The 19,814-nt window shown below is 42.3% G+C and overlaps 2 protein-coding genes across 3 annotated transcripts in view; one reads left to right on the forward strand and one right to left on the reverse strand.

The window, feature by feature from the left end:
• Positions 1-6,864, forward strand: part of CD80 (CD80 molecule) — a 56,249-nt gene extending 49,385 nt beyond the window's left edge. For both annotated transcript variants that reach the window (XM_081858548.1, XM_081858549.1), the window contains exons 6-8: positions 324-599; positions 2,394-2,516; positions 4,999-6,864. In XM_081858548.1, the coding sequence (XP_081714674.1) occupies positions 324-599; positions 2,394-2,516; positions 4,999-5,087 (488 nt within the window). In that variant the 3' untranslated portion in view covers positions 5,088-6,864. The remainder of the gene's footprint in view (positions 1-323; positions 600-2,393; positions 2,517-4,998) is intronic.
• A 3,321-nt stretch (positions 6,865-10,185) lies between these two features.
• TIMMDC1 (translocase of inner mitochondrial membrane domain containing 1) lies at positions 10,186-18,246 on the reverse strand. The gene is made up of 7 exons (XM_081858552.1): positions 18,050-18,246; positions 17,570-17,735; positions 16,337-16,425; positions 15,232-15,299; positions 13,133-13,211; positions 12,096-12,206; positions 10,186-10,315 (listed from the first exon to the last, which is right to left on the reverse strand). The coding sequence occupies exons 1-7, from the start codon at positions 18,190-18,192 to the stop codon at positions 10,234-10,236; spliced, it is 738 nt and encodes a 245-aa protein (XP_081714678.1). The 5' UTR covers positions 18,193-18,246; the 3' UTR covers positions 10,186-10,233.
• Positions 18,247-19,814: the final 1,568 nt, after the last annotated feature.

Raw genomic sequence — 19,814 nt, forward strand, 5'->3', positions numbered from 1 at the left:
AACATTACTCAACGTTGCTATGAGGGGAATGTGAATTTGAGAGAAAGGATGCTATTAACCCGTTATAATAAGAACTCTTACCATAGAAAGTAATTTAGAATTCTTAGTAATATAGCACCATTTAGATTACAAGCCATGGCAGGAACCTCCACGAGTGTCTCCCGTTGAAATGAATGGGATTTCCTAAAGAGCACTCTGCTGTTCCAGTGCAAGTCAGATTAAATTTGATGGTTCTGTAGAAAAACATAGTGCCAATAACATTGTTTGACATCTCAATATGTACAAGTGTAACTTGTGATTTTACTGTCTTTTCCTCCCTCTAGCTGACTATAGGAAGCCTGTCATACATGTATCACATAATCCCTGTGGCCCAGCTCAGTTGACACTGATGTGTTCTTCTCATGGAGGCTATCCAGAGGCTACGATGTCTTGGTTGGTCAATAATGAGACATTGCGGCGTTCCTATACTTCCATAAAGGACAACTACACTGAAAGTTTTAATATTACTGGCAACTTACAGCAAAACGTGTCTGAAAATATCTTGGTCCAATGTCGAATACATTATGCAGGTTTACAAGTGTCCACCGACTACCTCTTGTGTAAGTTCCCTCAATCATACATTGAGACAGTGTTTCTCATTTGTGAAATATAGCCATTCAGAAGACTTACAAGGACTAAACCTCAGATTTTTTCAAATGAGATTGGTTCCATATAGGGAGATCTACAAATGATGAATAATAATAATAATAATAATAATAATAATAATAATAATTTATTATTTGTACCCCGCCCATCTGGCTGGGTTTCCCCAGCCACTCTGGGCGGCTTCCATAAAAACCAGAGATACACTAAAATATCACAGATTAAAAACTTCCCTGAACAGGGCTGCCTTAAGATGTCTTCTGAATGTCAGGTAGTTATTTATCGCTTTGACATCTGATGGGAGGGCGTTCCACAAGGCGGGTGCCACTACCGAGAAGGCCCTCTGCCTGGTTCCCTGTAGCTTTGCTTCTCGTAATGAGGGAACCGCCAGAAGGCCCTCGGCGCTGGACCTCAGCGTCCGGGCAGAACGATGGGGGTGGAGACGCTCCTTCAGGTATACTGGGCCGAGGCCGTTTAGGGCTTTAAAGGTCAACACCAGCACTTTGAATTGTGCTCGGAAACGTACTGGGAGCCAATGTAGGTCTTTCAAGACCGGTGTTATGTGGTCTCGGCGGCTGCCCCCAGTCACCAGTCTAGCTGCCGCATTCTGGATTAGTTGTAGTTTCCGAGTCACCTTCAAAGGTAGCCCCACGTAGAGCGCATTGCAGTAGTCCAAGCGGGAGATAACCAGAGCATGCACCACTCTGGCGAGACAGTCCGCGGGCAGGTAGGGTCTCAGCCTGCGTACCAGGTGGAGTTGGTAGACAGCTGCCCTGGATACAGAATTGACCTGCGCCTCCATGGACAGCTGTGAGTCCAAAATGACTCCCAGGCTGCGCACCTGGTCCTTCAGGGGCACAGTTACCCCATTCAGGACCAGGGAGTCCTCCACACCAGCCCGCCCCCTGTCCCCCAAAAACAGTACTTCTGTCTTGTCAGGATTCAACCTCAATCCATTAGCCGCCATCCATCCTCCAACCGCCTCCAGGCACTCACACAGGACCTTCACCGCCTTCACTGGTTCTGATTTGAAAGAGAGGTAGAGCTGGGTATCATCTGCATATTGATGGACACCCAGTCCAAACCCCCTGATGATCTCTCCCAGCGGCTTCATATAGATATTAAAAAGCATGGGGGAGAGGACGGAACCATTAATTTGGCGAGTCTTTATCTCTGGATATAAAATAGTTGTGTGTTGTTAGGAAGACACTGTATCTTTCCAAACTTTTTAAATTATTATTATTATTACTTCCTGTAGAAGTTTAGCATCACAGCTGAAAATATTTGGTCAGCTGATGGGACATTTCTGCTTTTTCATGGATTCCATCTTGAACAGTACCAGAAACACTAGCAAAAAATATAGATAGCATTGTAACTATTTAGCTGAACCAGTGAGAAATGCAAAACCGAGTCACTGTCTTGGACTATTTATATATTCCTGTGTGTGTGCTTTTGTGTGTGTGCACGCACAGGCAGCAAATATTCCTGTTCCTCAGCTTGGAATGTGGTATCCATTTGTTTATCCCATCAATATTATCAAGTAGATGGAGGGAAATGTAAGACATTGAGCAATGGCCATGATTTCTGTATGTAGGCGGGTTTCAAGTTTAAACAGGAGAAAGGAAAATTAACTTAATGTTGTAGTGCTCCACTCAGATCAGTGACACTCAGTGCCCCAAAGTATTGCTTCTCATGTGCCCCTTGGGCTCTTCAGTGCAGTCTCAGATTTATCTTCAGTTCTCTCGTTTCAGCAATAGGGAAGTGCCCCAATCCATCTTCACCGCCTCCTCCGCATGGTTTTATAACGGCTTCCATTGTTATCCTCGTCCTTGCTCTCGTGATAGTGCCAACATTCCTCCGATGCCGCCGCCACAGTAAGTTCCGATGCCTTTGTGACCAACCAGTGTAGGAAATTGTGGTGTGGTTGAGAGCCCTGCTAGGAATTCAGAGACCCAGGTTAAAATCTGCACTTAGCCGTCAAGCTAATCAGTTGTCTCTTAGCCTAGCCTATCTCACAGCCTTGTTACCAGAATATTAGGGGTAGAAGAACCATGCACACCACCAAGAAGAAAGGCAGCATATAAATGCAATAGGTATCTTTTAATAAACCCTTAGGTTACCACTGGAAACAAACCATTGTTCATAGTTTACATGTTCCAGGGCTGTGACCAAAAATTGCAAGCAGATCCTTGGGCTCATTACATGCTCAACTTAAACTGTAGCCATGTTAGGAAATGAATGTTTGCTTTTTATGGGTTGTATCCAGCTAAGCTCAGTACAGACTAGGCCCACTGAAATTAATGAGCCCAAGTTCATCATGTTCATTAATTTCAGTGGGTCTACTTTGAGTAAGGCCAGCATTGGATGCAATCCGATTTATTTAACAATATTTCTAGTCCCACACTAGTGCAATGGGCCCTTTCCCTGGCGTGCTGCCCACGAATTCATAAAAAATATAGTAAGAGGTTTACAGGACTAAAAGCAACAAGCTAAAATCATACTTTAAAAAACAACAACACACAACCCCTCCCAAACCAGGAATGTTTCAGCTCAGCAAAAAATAACAGCGCTGCAGCTTCGTAAAAGGGAATGAAGCCACACTCTGAAAACATTATGCCCTCTGCTTCTTAAGAACGCTCCAACTTCCCTAGCTTATATTCCACAATGTAAATAAATATGTAAAAGAATTTCCCCACACCCCTAGCACGCAATCTTGAAAATTAAACCTGACCTTTGAAAGAGGGGAGTTGGGGGGTCAGTGAGTTTGTTCTTCAGGGCAACTGCCTGTTAAAAATGCCTCTGGCTGCAAGTTACATTTGTTGTCTTCAGGTTCCCCTTTCGGTGAATGAAAGGGCAATTCTAGTAGCTGGTTCTTCTAATGTATGCAGGCAAGAAGGCAGTTCCAGTTTTCATAATGTTAGGCTAATGGAGCTAGTGATATACACAAAGTGGTATTTTCAACTACCACCCCAGAACCAAATAACCATGAAACATTTCAATTTGCATCAGTTTTACTTGAAAAAAATCAGGGATTGGTTAAATGTATTCTTCAACTATACTGTAAATGAATTCTTCAGAACATACATGGATGTGATGCACTAGTGGGAACCACTGCAATAGTATTATGGAAAGCAACACATACTGCAGGATAATAGAGATGAAGTTTAAAATTAATTTTATTTATTTTATTTAAAAGAGATGCTGTGTCAAATAGTTTGGCCTGTGGAACGTAACATATGTGACTGCAGACTTACAATCTAAATACAAACTCAGAAACTACTTTGTATTTAGACTCCTTTGCAGTCATAAAATTAGTTGCAAAGTGGAATAAGTCCCAGACTTCCAAAGCTTTGGCCATTACTGAACTCTGCTACTCTGTCTGTTGATAGGCCGTGTTTGCTCGTCTGCACTTTTTTCTAACTTCTGATAACAATTCAGAGTGCTAGTTCTGAGTGGTATAGTAGTTAGAGCAGTGGTCAGCAAACTTTTTCTGCAGAGGGCTGGTCCACTGTCCATCAGACCTTGTGGGGGGCCAGACTATATTTTGGAGAAAAAAATCCCCCTCCAACTCTCCCCTCCCATCTCCACAACACCGGACGAGCCCCAGTGGCTGCTTACCTGTGCCTTGAGAGCGGCAGGGGCTGGTGGCGGCAGCAGAGGGACAATGAGTGACATGAAAGGGCTGGCTCCAGAGAGGGGATGCTTAAAATGGCGCTTGACCAACCGTGGCTCAACTAAGCCCAGCCCCCTTCCTCCTCTAGGCAGGGCAGGGAGAAGCCAGGAGGAGGGAGGGAGAAGGCACCGCCGCAGTGTGTGTGAGGGAGAGGGGGGGAAATGGCGCAGCCCGAACGATCCCACGCTGATCCACGCGGCGATTCCTGGACCATCTGTGGGCTGGATCCAGAAGGCAATTGGGCCACATCCGGCCCCTGGGCCTTAGTTTGCCAACCCATGGGTTAGCGTGTTGGATTAGGATAGGGGTGGGGAACCTTTGCCTCTGCAGATGTTGCTGAACTACAACTCTCCTCAGCCCCAGCAAGCATGGCCAATGGCCTGGGATGGTGGGATTTGTAGTTTAGTGACATCTGCAAGGCCAAAAGTACCCCACCCCTGGATTAAGACATGGGAGACTAGAGTTCAAATCCCCACTCAGCTATGAAGCTCACTGGGTGACCTTGACTGATCATAGCCTCTTAGCCTATGTTTTGTTCTTCTTTATTGACTTTTTGACCCATACTCCACCCTCATGACTAATGGGAATTCTCCCCAACCCCACTCTTTGACATATTTTTTAAATTCTTAGACACATTGGTAAAGATTTTCTGTTCAATGTTGCTGAACCAATTGACATTTCAGAGCCTGTGACATCTCACCAGCCAGTGGCAACAAGTGAAATGACTTCGCAGCAGCTTTCCAACGGGACATTGGAAGCAGCATGCATCTGACCATAGAGAAACCTGGGCAGTGGCGTTTGATTTTCAACATTCTGCTCTGGTGAAATGCACATAATCACCCTGGATCCCAGAACCTGGAGTGCATCGCTCTTCACAGCGACACAGGGCATACCTCTCTCTTTCCAGGTGTGATAGAAGCATTGCTCAGAAAAACGGCGGGAGGGGTAAGGGTTAAAAGCACTACCCACCATACTGACTGTTCCACCTCAACAGCAATTTTTACAAGTACCCCCCCCCCCCACCAAACGATACAATGCGTAGTACCATCTTCTAGACAACTGCCTGATTTGGAAGGGGAAATGAACCGTCATTCTTCATAAGCAGAAATTTTACAGTGAAGTTCATTTCAAACCAAAGAGTGCTTCTCACACTCTCGCTGGGACAGATCCACTGGCTTGGACATCTCCAGCCATCTTACTGCGTGAAACCACCTCTTCCTTGTGACTTGTGAGCAACTCCACCAGCAAAGCAGCACCCGTTTCAAGTGAAAAAGGGAGCAATGCTTTGGCAATGCTCTGTCTACAAAACAACACCAAGGAAAGCAAACGCTCCTTTTATGAGGTATCGGCGTCCCAGCACCCAAAACTAATTGGGGGCACCACATGGGATGGGTGGTAGACTGGACCACTTGTCCCCAGCTGCAGAGCCCATTGATCTTTGCTAAACTAGCTCTCACTTGCGTTGTAATAAAATCCTCAGTTAGGGGTGTATTTAGTGTAAGGGTGAGATGTTCTCGCCATTATTTGCCATCCACGCACATGCAGTTTGCAACAGAATGGAAGGTACTAGTATGGTTCTGCAGCTGCAGAAGCCATACCCAGGAACAGTATTATTGCCTGCTATGTAGGGTAAAGAGTGTTTTCTCATTTTGGAAACTCTCCTTCAACTTAAATTGTGGCTTGCACATAATTTATCACCTCTCCTCCTTAATTTTATTTACCAGAAAATAAGTCTGGCATGCTTATAGCTTTATTATACTTGTTGCTATGGACCCTCTATGTAAATGTAGGGGTACCAAGAACTATTTATTGCCCATATGAGTATTTTTAAATATTCATTTGCTACTGCTGTAATAAGATTTAGCGGTATGTATAAGCTTTAATGGGATATATGCCTATCTGAGCATCAGGATTTCAATACTATAAGCACACTTAACTCTTAAGCAGGATTCTTCCATGGCATTCAATGGAGGAAGAAAATGCCCAAGAGCCAGGGGTTAATTCAGTTTATCTTCTAACTCACTCAGTTTGTCATGTAAACAGGCTCTAAATCACCATTATTTGGTTTAAACCGAAAGTTAACCCATTGAAGAAAGCAGACCCAAGTTTCACTAACACTTTAGCAGAAACTCTCCCTGCCACATTAAAGTTTGTCTCTAACGTGATTAACAAAGGACGTGGACAGGTTTTTAGGTTGTCTGCTTATTTGTAAACCTCTCATATCACAATAGGAACTGTAACATGTTATCAGTCCTGTCTGTTTAAAGCAGCCCAGCTTTTCTGCAGGCTTCCCAAACAATGTATTTCTCAGCTGTGCAAAATGTATCCAAGCATTGCTGTCTCCTATTTTCACTTTATTCTTGACTGTAAACTAGGTTAAATATGTAATTATGCCAAGTTATATTTTAGCATTAGCTTTTCAGCAAATCATCATTATATACTGTATATACATGTGTGTGTGTGTGTGTGTGTCCCCTCAGCCTCAGATGGTGGCTGTTGTTTTTAAACTATTTTTATACAATTATACCAATAAAACAAAGTTAAACTTTTGTCTTTTTTGCACTTCAAATATAAAACACACTTGTGCCTGGTTATTCCATTTAATGAAATGTATGCTTATATAGACTCAGGCTTTTAATAAATGAGCCAGTGCAGTAAGTGAACTGGATTTTGGATTTTTTTTTCTTTCATTGCATTTAACAGGCCTTTTATTCTCATTTTCTTATGGGCAAAAAAGAGAGTGCCTGAAGAGAGCGAAGACATGAACAGTAAGTCATAAAAACTCAAGCACAATTTACACAAACCAATTATGGTTTGTGGCTTTCATCCTATTTCTTTCCTCTTTTCTTTCTTGTTTGTGGCAAATGGATCACTTGTCTCATTAAATCTGTGTATTCTACTAGGTAATTGTTTTATCGCAATAGTGGAAGGAAAAGAAAGCCCAAATATTTTGTGGTTATTTCTAGTAATCCCTACAGAAACTGAGCAGGTCATGGTCTCATCAGAGCCTGGACAGGAGACTTCCAGAGAACCTCTGTACACAGTTGAATTCCAGCACTAAAGAAAGCCAGGATACAACGGTTACAGTGATATATTCTAGCTACCATGCACAGTGGTGCCTCATGTTACGTACCGTCCTCCTTACGAATCCTTCGGGTTACGCGCTCTGCTGACCCGGAAGTAGATGTACCTTGTTGTGACCTTTGCCCTGGGATGCAAGCGGAAATTGCGCTCCGGTGGTGTAGCAGCAGCAAGAGGCGCCGTTAGTGAAAGCTCACTTCATGTTATGAGCGGTTTCTGGTTACAAATGGGCCTCCGGAATGGATTAAGTTTGTAACCAGAGGTACCACTGTACCCAAATAGGTGGGGCCAAAAACCCCTTTTCAGAACAATTGCCAAGCGTTTTCACTACATCAAAACCATATTTTCAAAGACATTCCACCCTTAGGGCAGAAGGCAGCTTGTGAATTCAAGTATGCTTATTGTTATTGTTACAAAAATTAGGGGGGGGCACATCTTTAAAGTTGTTAAATGTTACAAATATAATGCATAAATGTATACTTTCAACTTGACAGCTCAGGGAACTTACCTAGCTTTAACAATCATATAAAATCAACTCCTTTGACAGTTTCCTCCATTTCAACACTATTTTGCCCTTGGAAAAACGACTCTTTTCCCTGCCACTTCCCCAAGCATGAGGACATGTATGCACACCTCCTACCCCAGGAAGTGACCAGAGGTGACAACTGCTGAGCTGATTGTTGGCCAAGGAAAGCCTAATCCCATCACCAGACTTGCCAAGGGGTCCAGACATGCAAAGGAAGTTCTATTGTACTTTGGGCGGTAGGACTCAGCTAATCTTATACCTGGGTCTTGCCCTGACACGTCTGCTTATGCTAATCTTGTACCAAGGACTTGTCTGGACATGTTTGCCAAGGTTAAACTAGTGTAACCCCTGTCTACCCCTCCCCTTTTGTAACATGTCGATGTAGCAATGATGCTGTACGAACTGTATTCTGGATATGGTGGGAAAGTTTTAAAAGTCATTGTCACCCCATTACGCTTTGAACCTGCTGCACAATAAACTTTGGTCTACAGCTATTTGGTGGCTGGACTCCTTCCTTTATTCCGCAGGGACAACAGGCTCTGCCCGACGAGCTGGGTGACTGAGCAGCCTCGCACCTAGATTTTTCAGTAACACATACTGCAGGAAATGCCACTATTTTAGGACAAACTTTGGTATATTGGGCATGAATGCGCTTTTAAAAAATCCTGAAAATCTGTAGCCAGCTGAGTTGGGATTGTACGCGAGGATGCCAACAGGGTTTTTCCAGGGCCTGGTACACTGCATGTGATGTGAGGCCCCTGCACACCTCCCAACATCTATTGGAGAGACCTGCTGCTTATTAACTCTGCACCAGCCCTGCGAGGTAGGATAGGCCAAGATAAAAGAGGGAAGGAGAGGATAATGTATACAACCTTGGGCTCCTGAGCAGAAAAGCAAGATACATATTTGTATCACAGATCATGTAATACAATGCTTTAACTACTACATTTCATAGTCTTCATACTTACAGCAAAATGGCAAAACAAAAAATGTTTGTCAACCCCAATAAATAAAAAGCAGAAAATGTTCTTAAGTATGTGTAGTTTCACAACTTCGGTGTCTAAACTACCAGCTCTCAGCATATCTTACTTCACAGGGCAGTTGTGAAAATAAAAATGGGGAAGTGGAAGACAATGCACACAGCCTTGAGCTCGTGGGGGGGGGGATCAGTATACAAATACTACAACCACCAGCAACAAATAGTCAAAGCATGTGCAGCTTCACAATTCTCAACAAAACACATAGGCACAGAACTTTTTGACAACCCAATAAAAAAAATATACTGGCAGCATCCTGTTAAAGCCCACAGGAAACTTAACTTGCTGCAGTTGTAGGGAGGTTGTAGATTTTATTGTTGAATTTACTAATTAATTTTGTCTCTGTTTTATGGTTACTGTATATTAATAAAGAGCAGCCCAGTAATGGCTGTTGGGGACATGGAACATCAGGGGCAGGGAGGCAGGACACTGCAATATCACCCTTATTTTCTCTTTTATTCCAAGGGAACTCCTTCCAAGTGAAACATACCAAAGCTAGTCAATGCTGTTTTATATTGTAATGACAGAACATTTTTGCTGACGTGTTGTGTGGAAGCCCCACAGCTTGCACACGTGACATGAACATGCACACATGGCTGCCGCAGACCTTAGGGGGCAGCGCTTTATTCAGAAATATTGGGGGAGCCCTCACTCCCCCCCAGCACCTATGTCTCCTGGTATGTAGTAAGGTCAAAGGTAAGTTAAGATTTATAGTACTGCATTCAAAAGAGGAATGGCACCAAACCCAAAAATTCATATAGCAATGAACATGAACATTCAAAATAATTATTATTTTTCTTCATTGTTTTAGATTTACTCCACCGTTCAACCCATCAACTTACCCTGGAGACCTTCGGAATACACCCATGTTATCCCTTAGAGCAGTGTTTCCCAACCTTGTGCCTCCAGCTGTTTTTGGACTACAATTCCCATCATCCCTTGCCACTGGTCTTGCTAGTCAGGGATTATGGGAGTTGTAGTTCAAAAACAGCTGGAGGCACAAGGTTGGGAAACACTGCCTTAGAGCATGTCCCCAAAAAGTGAATTTTGTACTTTCTCTATCCAGAGAAGTAATTCAAGCTTATTCCTCTCCCAACTAAAGAAGGAGCTAGTCATCACCTGAAGCTGAACTTTCCATGTTCCTGGTTTATCTGACAAAACCTAGGAGCTCTTCAAGAGAGTCCACTGTGTACTGAGCAACAGGCCACAAGGAAAACTTTTAACACCACTTGTTAAGAGTTCCAGTGTGCAATACTAAAAACACTTGTTTTCACTCATGATCTGGGAGAAGCTCCTTCCTGAAGTACATCATCCATTTCCTTTGAGATGTTTTCAGTGATGCTGAGCCTGGTCCTCCTAAAAAGAAAAAGAAAAAAGAACATGGTTGTACTTCTGAGAGGAAAACAAAACTGCACCTCAGATGCTTATATCACCATTAACATTGGTGGCTGAAACTTATTAGAAAAACTAACTAATAAACTGAAACTGACACAGGGACAAATAGAAGAAGATGCCTTCACCCCAGTATGGCTCCCCTTTATCACATACACAGCCTAACAAGACAATGACAAGAATCCACCAACAGCATACGAATCAATCTGGCTAACCTGATTCAAAAATACACACACACACACACACCGCTCACTCACAAAAACAAATCTCACTACAGCCACCCAAAGGCAACCAACCACACCCTAGGCCAACCCCAACCTCTCTCCCCACCAAGGAAACACAACGAGCGAATAGTAAGGGAACCCAGACAAGTGACACTGACACAAAACCCCACACATACACTAAGTAGAAGAATAGAAACATAACCACTCCACCCTACCCCACCCACCCTTTCCCCTCTCGCCCCCTCTTTTCTTCCTAACCTAACATTGTATGTAACACTAATGTCTCACAACCAATGAAACCAAACTGTAGAAAACACAACTTAAAAAAAGAGATAACACACGTGTTTTTGTACACTAAGAAATCTTTAATAAAAATACATTTAAAAAAACAAACAAACATTGTAGGCTGAAGCCAATCCATTTACCACTGACAAATCATTAACGGTCTATAACGAATTGTTTCAAACAGAGACTATTCCTTCACACAATCCTCCACATGACAACTATTCTTTTCTTAAAGACAACCCTTTCTTCCCTTCATACATCCTGGAAACACTTTCAATAGGGCTCAATGAAATGCTATAAAGGGCTTTTTCACCTACATTGTATCTGCCATCGCCCACATGCCTGCATAGGACAAACTGATCAGTTCACAAAGAAAAGTGAATGAACAAACTGGACACTGAATATATGAGAAATATATTAAAACTATAGGATAAAATTTTCATCTGGAAACAGCTCTAGAAGGCTGTTCGTAATTGTAAAATGTTCTTCCCCTCTTGTATTTTTATTCAGGAGGTTATAACTTTAAAACCAGTGTACAAGGGGAGAAAACTAATACAGAAACTATATAGGGAAGAGGCTGGGAAATACTACATGAGATACAACAAAGTGGGAGTCAATAATGCTTTTTAATAAAGCATTATTAACTTGGTGCTAGAACAATCTTCTCCAATCTAGGGCACTCCAGATGTTGCTGGATTATTGCTCCCATCATCCCTGACCAGTAGGCAATGCTACCTCAGGCTGATGGGTGCTATAGTCCAAAACATCTGGAAGAAATAGAGTTCTCCTATGCTTCTTCATTGTTTAAAATTACCTATACTGTTAGCCACTTTAGGAAATAGGACTGGGTGGCTAGAAAAATGGCTATAGCCCACCCTTGAGATCACAAGATACCCAGAAAATGCCATTGTTGCTAGTGTGCCATTTGTCAATTGCCATAGATTTTGAGAGGATTCTACAAATAATGCTAAAATTAAGCCACGGGCCCATTACACCAACAGTATATGGATTTTTATGGAACTACCAATTCCATATCAGCAAAAGCTCCAGAAAATGCAAAAGTTGAAAATTCAAAACGAGCGAAAGATGACTGATGGTCAGTGTCAAGAACATCATATCACATCACTAGTGGAAGATGGCTAAAATCATTGTGTAGCACTCCTAGAGGAAGAGCAGATCCACCCTGGCTCAGTAGCAGAGTTAATAATTAAAACCTAACAGCACTGGTTCCTTACCATTCTGCCAGCTTCTGTTCATACAGCTCCCATTGCTCTCGTTTTCTTCTCTCGATCAAGGTTTCACCAGCAAATTTTTGCATTGACATCAGTAATGCTCCAGCAGGTACACTGCAAGATGATGACACAGGAAGTACATTTTGCCATATGGAGCACTTTCTTACTTATAAACAACGGGGGACCAGTCACTCTGCCAGTAGTTGCATCTGTGCCTTCTCCTATTCATCCATTTTCTTTTTTAAAGCTATAGTATATGTGGCTGTTGTTAATTCTGCTGTCTGGTCTTTGACCACAATAAAGATTGGTTGAAGGCTTTTTTAAAAGCAGTAGCAAAATAGGAGCTCAATTCTACTGTCAAACACAAATAGAGAACATTCCATCTTCCTTTAGTCTTTTTTAAATTAAACATTACTGCCCATACCCAGCATGCAACACACATCAAAACTATTGATGTAGTAGAGGTGAAGAAAAGTGTCCCAAATCTGGAAAGGGAATCCATCATTTTTAACTGTTATTGTGTTGTTCTTATAATTAGAAAACATAATTCGGTGTGGGTCTTCTCCATTAAACTGATTCCCTAAATGTTGACCCTATGTCTACTAAACATTTACTCCCACCCACCTCCAAGAAGAAAAGAAATGATGGGCTGAAAAAGCTGACTGAGAACAAAAGGACAATGGATCCTCCAAATTAACAATTGACCCACCACAGCAATCAATATATTTGTGTGTGTGTTTTTAAAAAATCAGCACCTCTACCCATTTAAACATTAGTAGACAGGCAAATAAAAATCAATTTCTGTTTAAGAAGAATGCAGAAAAACTAAGTGGGAAATTGGAAGAAAAATAGCCACCTTCTGCAGTAAGAGAGAAAACAGACGAGGCCTAAGGCTAGAAGGAAGTTTGCAGGAAATCCTGTCAAGATTCAAAAACTGCCTTGTAATGACACCTGCAGACTATCACACCCAACAAAAGGAAGCACTTCTGGTTCCTAGTGCATCTGTGTGTACATGTACTGTACATCTATGAGCAACCTACCCCAACAACGTCCCAAAAAGGCTCCCGCCAACCAAACCTCTCAAGCCCAAGTGCATTCTGAACAAGGCTCCTGTACAACCTAGAAATAAGAAAAACAATAGAATCAGACCACACACAAGAGATTTGCAAGAAGTCTCAGCTACAATGAAAAAGCCTTTTTGTCATTCCTTCTGCCTCCCCTTTTCCTGTCCTGTCCTGTAAAACTGGACTCTGCTCCAGGACTACACACTAAAGATTCAGCTACGGGCAGCTCCAAATATTATAATTTTTTTTTGGGGGGGGGACCATCAGTATTTCCTACAGCAAATATGTACAGGCACCATACGCATATCTTTAAAAACTTGTGCCCGTATTTGTTACGTCCGCACTTAAAAGTGTATGCTGCAGCAACTGTAATGTCTATTTCATTTTAGAACACAATATGAGAAGTCTATGTTGTCAGTACAACTTAGAAACCAGTTTGTCTTCAAAGTTTCAACTGATTTTATAGGTTTTTGCTTATGCTTATTATCATTATTCATTGATTTATTACCCACACTTCATTCTAACGTCCCAGGATAGCTCACAACAATTTTAAATGCAACATGAAAACCCAATTAAAACAAGTTACAATAAAGGACCCTAAAAATGTACATCTCAAGTGGCAAGGACCAGCGTAAAGAGGTACCAAATTACAATAGCTGAGTGCTGTAAGGAATCATAACAATTACCATCTATGAGGGAAATAATCTACCAGTCATTTGTCAGGCATAAGCAGCTGTGGCCAACAGCACATTCAAGTTAGAACTGTTATGGCTCCCATTTGTGAAAGGAAAGTTGGTGCTTCTTTCTAGGTATATGCAACCAGCAGGAGCTGCTGCCTTCATCCATGCAGTGTTTGGGTAATGTGATGCTCCCTTATGAATTAGAAGAATTCCTAATTCCATTTGTGGAGCCAGAAGCTGGGAATGCTGACAAGTCATAAACTACTAGTTTCAATAATATGCAGAAATGCATTAAAACGGGTCAGCTCTGGGGCTTTTACAAAAGAGAAAAGATGTTAATAAAACAAAGACCTCTCCCACATAATTATTTTCTTACATACTGACCAAAGATATCTAGGAAGAGAATTAGATTGTCCTTTCATGTTGTCATGATAGCTTTACAAAAATGGGTCTGCAAAAAAACAGACGGACAAGATGCCAAGTGGAATCTGCAAGAGGTTGACAATGTACCTTTAAAAGGGTGCAGCCTCCAATAATTTCAGCGAGGTTTATGTAGGACTCAGTACAAACTCAGCTGAAACCAAAGGAGATTACAAAGCAGGATATGGTGAACTGTTCCTTTAGATTTTTTTCAGTTATTATATATTTTTTAAAATCTGGATGTGTCGGTTCAATAGGGCCATTTTTATGTCAGAGGACTATATCAGTTTCACAGCAGACAGCTTACTCTGACAGAAAAATTAGGGCAGGGATTAAGTTTCTCTTTTAAGTGTTTTTAATTATAAGATTTAATTTCTGCATGTACAAAAATACAAATTAGTATCCACTTATAGTACTTTTCAGAGCTAGCAAAAAATGGCTTCTCTCAATATAAGATTAATTTAGTAGCAAAATCTGACAATGAAAGAGAAACTGAGAAGATGCCTCTCCTTTGCTGGCTTCTCAATTCTCCATTCATATTTAACATGACTGACAGCACAATCCTTTACATATCTACTCAGAAGTAAGTCCCCTTGAGTTCAGGGGAACTTACTACCAAGTAACGGAATAGAACTGTATCCTAAATTATTTACTAATCCTCTAATATTATAATCCTTTAAGAACCTTTCACCAAAGAACCACTATAGCTTGCACAATATTAATGCTGTCATCATAAGCATACACATTTGGAAATGAGTTTTCCTGAAATCAGCAGGACAGAAATGCCAATCCCAAAGATCTGCCTGGTTAAAAAAAAATCATTTTAAGTAACAAAACGTATTTTTGAATTTGATCGGGGTCAAAAAGTGAAGATTAATAGACCAAGAAGCAGGACTCTTGAGCTCTGAAACTAATTTTCTCTAATCAACTTTTCTGCCTGATTTAAAACAGAACATTCAAATATCATCGCCTCACCTCCTGCAACGGCAAAGTGACTGAGGGCGTTTTTATCACGGTATGCAGACATAGCAGTGCTCACTGTGCTGTGAGAAAAACAAGGATTAATAAGGAAAACTGCCCAATGAAAGAAAAAGACTTTTATTTCTGGTGGTCCAAACAGTGGCCTGTAGTTCTTGACTAAAAATTTTGCTAACTCTTCCCATTTTAGACGATACGGTGAGTATTTAGAATCATTTCACATGTGACTTTTTCTACACAGGACAAAGTTTACATACAACATACAGAAAAAATATACACTTCCCGATCCATATGTTTATGGCAAAACGTGAAACACATACTTCACAAGTGATAGCATGCATGTTTTTTTCTACTAATGGAAACTAGAGAAAAAATAATGTACAAAGCAGGCTGTAATTTGGATACTGAGTACAGTATGCCATTTCAAGTTCAAGGACAATTGCAATTACCTGAGGTAAGAGTTTTAAATAATTGGAGTTTTAATTATAAATGACAGACTAAAAAAATAAGTAAAATAAAGTCTATCCCTGGATCTTATATAAAACAGTCATTACAGCTTAAAAATATATAATGACTAACAGGACACTAATAGGCTACATTCCATACATGCAAGCTTTCTCTACATACCCTCTCCCATCCTCTGTCCAGGAAGCATTCATACATTCCAACCAAGGAAAAAGCTTGGGAGGGATTATGGTCTGAGGAGGGTCATAAGGGTTGAATGTAGGCCCAAAGCACCGCAGTCAGACCCTGGTCCCACCCCAGATAGAAAAATAGACAGTTTTTCACCAGTCGCCTGAGAGTTCTTATTAGCTGGTCTGCTATGATGTTACAGAATGACTATAGACCTTCTGAGGAGAAGCAACCACAGCTCTCAATATGCCAACATAGCTTTTTTTGATAGAACAGAAATGGTTGGTTTGCCTTATGCAAGTCCACCATCTGATGGTGATGATGGTCAGAAGGAAAGGACACAAGGAGAGGTTCTATTTAAACTGTCTCATCTTGCAAGTTAACTGCTCACAGATATGACAATGGTAACTTTTTAGAACAGTTAATTGTACATTAACTGCCTCCTCCAACCAAGAATAAGCATACTCACTTGAATATTGCCACAAAGGCAGCAACTCTCCAGCCCCAACGCCAACCGTAACGGATGAAGCCCCTGGTTGCTGCACGATGTGCAGTTCGCTATCAAGAAAGTTACAAAAGTTTAAAGACATTGTCAGGCCACACTACCAATTTTTATTACGCCCCAAATGACATTTTATATGTACCATTCCTGAGGTTAATGAGAAAAGGAGGCCTACTAGTAAGGTATCTTATATAGGGGCTAAAATATTTGCTTAGAAGCAGAAAGAATCAAAGAAGTCCAGTATCTCCCATTTCACACAATTTAGTTATTTATTTTGCTTCTGCATGCACATCCCCACCTGCGCCTTTATAGTCTGGATTCTGGACTAGACCCTTGCACCAGAAACAATTCAGCAGGCTTTACTGTTGACAAAACTATGGACCACTCAGCTCGTTTGTACATGCACATAACCTGCTTTTTTATTTCTGGATTTTTCAGTGCTCATCTCAGAACTAAACATTTTAGTTGCCTTCAGTGATATTATCCAGACTACTAACCCAGGCAATATGGAAATGCTGGCTGTGATCCTCAATCTAGCCCCATGAAGTCCAGTTTCTTGTTGTCACAGTGGCCAACCCAATCTTTATGGAAAGCCCGCAGGCAGAACATAAGCACAATGGCACATTCCCACATGTTCCACAGTATGTTCCTGCTATTCACAGGTACACCAACTCACAAGACTGGAGGCAGTATGCAGTCAACATGACTAGTAGCCATCGACAGCTTTATTATTGATGAATAATCCCCTTGTAAAGCCACATAACCTGGCAGCTACTACTACATCTTATGGCAGCAAATCCCATCCTTAACTATGTGGTGTGTGAAGGAGCACTTCCTTTTGTCCTAAATATTCCAGCATTCAGCTTCATCAGATGATCACAGATTCTAGCATTATATGAAAAGGGAAAAACTTGTATCTACTGTAATCAGTTTTTCCATACCAAGTACACACCTTTATCATGCCCTGCACTTTTTCGAAACTAAAAAGCCCATAATATCATAACATTTCTCTCAGGTGAGTTGCCCCAGCTTCTTGATAGTTTTGGTTGCCCTTCCCAAGCTCTACAACCACCTTTTTGAAGTGAAAGTGACAAGTGTCCATAGCACTCCTAGTGTGCTCACTTAAGGAGATGTGTGTAAGGGCATTATTGAGAAGACTGATTTGATGTGTGCTCTACCATGCCAGGAATCTGTCCCTACCGCAGCATCCAAGCGATTGTGGAAAACCTCTCCTTGGCTCTGCTCAATGTACCGTCTCTTGGCGTTTATAAAACCGGGTACCCCGCCATAGACCATGCCGACAATGCCCCCGCAAAACGTTGCTTTGATGATATTGACCGTTTCTTCAGGATACCGATTTAGCTCGCTGCGGGAGAAAACGCTTCGGTGAGAACTCAAGTCTTCAGGACATAAAAAGCCCCCTTCACGTCTCAGAAATCCCGAACCCCCCACCATGCAGCGCCAGCGTGAAATGAAGCCCCATTATCAACAGAGGCTGAAAGTGCCCGTGGGAGGCTCGAGACACCTCAACTCGGCACGCGAGTGGGCTTGCAGCAGAGCTTCTGCCTTCGCGTCCACTGCCAGCCCCGCGCCCGCCCCGCCTGGCTGCAAGGAGACGGGGGCGCCTGCCGCTTCCCGGGACACCCTCGCATTCTTGCAAAACAAAACCCTCGGGCTTACTCTCGCCGGAAGAGCTCCCGGACCCGCTCCCAGCCCGAGCCCGAGCCCGGCGGCTCCGGCCTACTCAAAACCCTGGGCTGCCCCGCGGCCAGCGCGGGAGAAGAGCCAGCCGAGACTCGGACCGGTCCCTGCGGCGGCTCCATCGCCAAACAGCCGAGCACGCTCCCCCAGAAGCCGCTTCCCAGGACCTTCCCTCGAGGACTCAGCTGTGCCGGAAGTGGGCCAAGGAGGAGCGCGCCGCCCTGGCGCCTTGGAGGACGCAGCGCAGGCAACTCCCCGGCTGGAAAGCATTTCTGTTCACCCGCCCTTCGGCCAGTGGGTTCTGCGAAGCGGGAGGTGTTGGATTTCCGCCACTGCGCGTGCGCAATCCTGGCCAGCTGCTTTGCAGGAAGCGCCGTGCATACTCTGTGGCACCTCCTCTGCCCCTATTGTCGATGGAGTGGAAAGGAGTTGGGGTTTTAAAAAGAGCGTGGTGGCATGATATTAATATTGGGGCACGACAAGCGGAAATTCCCTTTTTTGCACGGCTGTTGAGGCTCAAGAGCCCTGTCTATTTTTGCAGACGACTTATTTGCTCCGGCTTTTTTTTTAAAAAAAAAAAGCGGAACGATATACGTCCACTGCTGTATGTATTCCTCCCCTCTGACGAAGCCTATCAAGGCAAAGCTAGTAAGATTTAACGCTTCCAGCTATATTTTAAAAGCACTGCTACTGGAGACTACAGTGCAAACTTGCTCCAAATTCTGTTGAGGAACTTAAAGCAAGGTTCTTTTAACTGTACTAAGGGTAAATATGTAATGCAACCCTATGCACGTTTGATCAAAAATAAGTTCCATCATGTCCAGTGATACCCGCTGTCAGCAGCAGTTGTACTTAAAGTTACCTTAGTTTTCATCACCGAGCGAAGCCAATCTTTCATGCTCTTATCCGGAATGGAAAAGAAAACACATTTGTGACAGAAACAAAATACAAGTAGTTCATTGCTTGTTATACCCGTATCATGTAGGGCAGAATATCTGTCGGTTGCCCAGGTTCTTTGTTGTCACAATGCTTTTTAAAAATTGAATTTCAGTATTAATTCAGCCATCAAAACAGGTTTTTCTTTTTTAATCCAAAAGATCATTTAAAAATGAGTTTTAGAACATACCAGATTAATTTCCTTCACTGAAGATAAATTTAGGGTTTTGTCTCATTTTTTAACATTCTTCCTCCTCTTTCTTATCCAGCACAATAATGCCACATAGTTTGATTTCCTGAGTTAATTCTTCCATGTCTGGTATTGGTCCCTCTTCCTTAAACAGCATCTGCAAATTTGTTTTAGCGTCATGCTGTTTTTTTCTTCTTTCCCATCATCTATAAGCTCAGTGAGGAAGGTAATGAGGAATATGTGCAGCACCAGTTTCCAATATCTACAATACACACACGCCATACTCAGGAGACATAATCAGTAATTAATATAGCATTCTGCGGCATATGAAATTTTCTTTCACCGCCTCTCAGTGAGTACAGGCCTATATAGCAGTGATCCAGGGTTGCGGAGGATCAAAAACCTGTTACTATTTCTGCAGCACATATAAGATTATTGTGTAATTATTGTATATTGCACACTGTATACTCTTAGGTTGTATAGGAACATGGCTGTGACTATTTCAGCCCTGTGAAATACATTAGGCCCAAGGTCAGGACCAAAACACCTTAGGGACTACTCTGCATATGAACCTACCCAGATCCTGTGATTACCATCTAAGGCCCTTCTTTGTGTGCC

The sequence above is a fragment of the Podarcis erhardii genome, assembly GCF_964252035.2.
Source record: "Podarcis erhardii genome assembly, chromosome: 4".
Lineage (NCBI taxonomy): Eukaryota > Metazoa > Chordata > Lepidosauria > Squamata > Lacertidae > Podarcis > Podarcis erhardii.

Bases quoted from the DNA above. Each gene is read 5' to 3' on its own strand.
- TIMMDC1 (XM_081858552.1), bottom strand. From the start codon at position 18,192: ATGGAGCCGCCGCAGGGACCGGTCCGAGTCTCGGCTGGCTCTTCTCCC. The intron at 17,736-18,049 runs GTAAGCCCGAGG...TTTCTCCCGCAG, and splicing joins CGGGAGCTCTTCCGGCGAGA to CGAGCTAAATCGGTATCCTG. The intron at 13,212-15,231 runs GTGAGGCGATGA...TCTTATTTCTAG, and splicing joins TCACTTTGCCGTTGCAGGAG to GTTGTACAGGAGCCTTGTTC.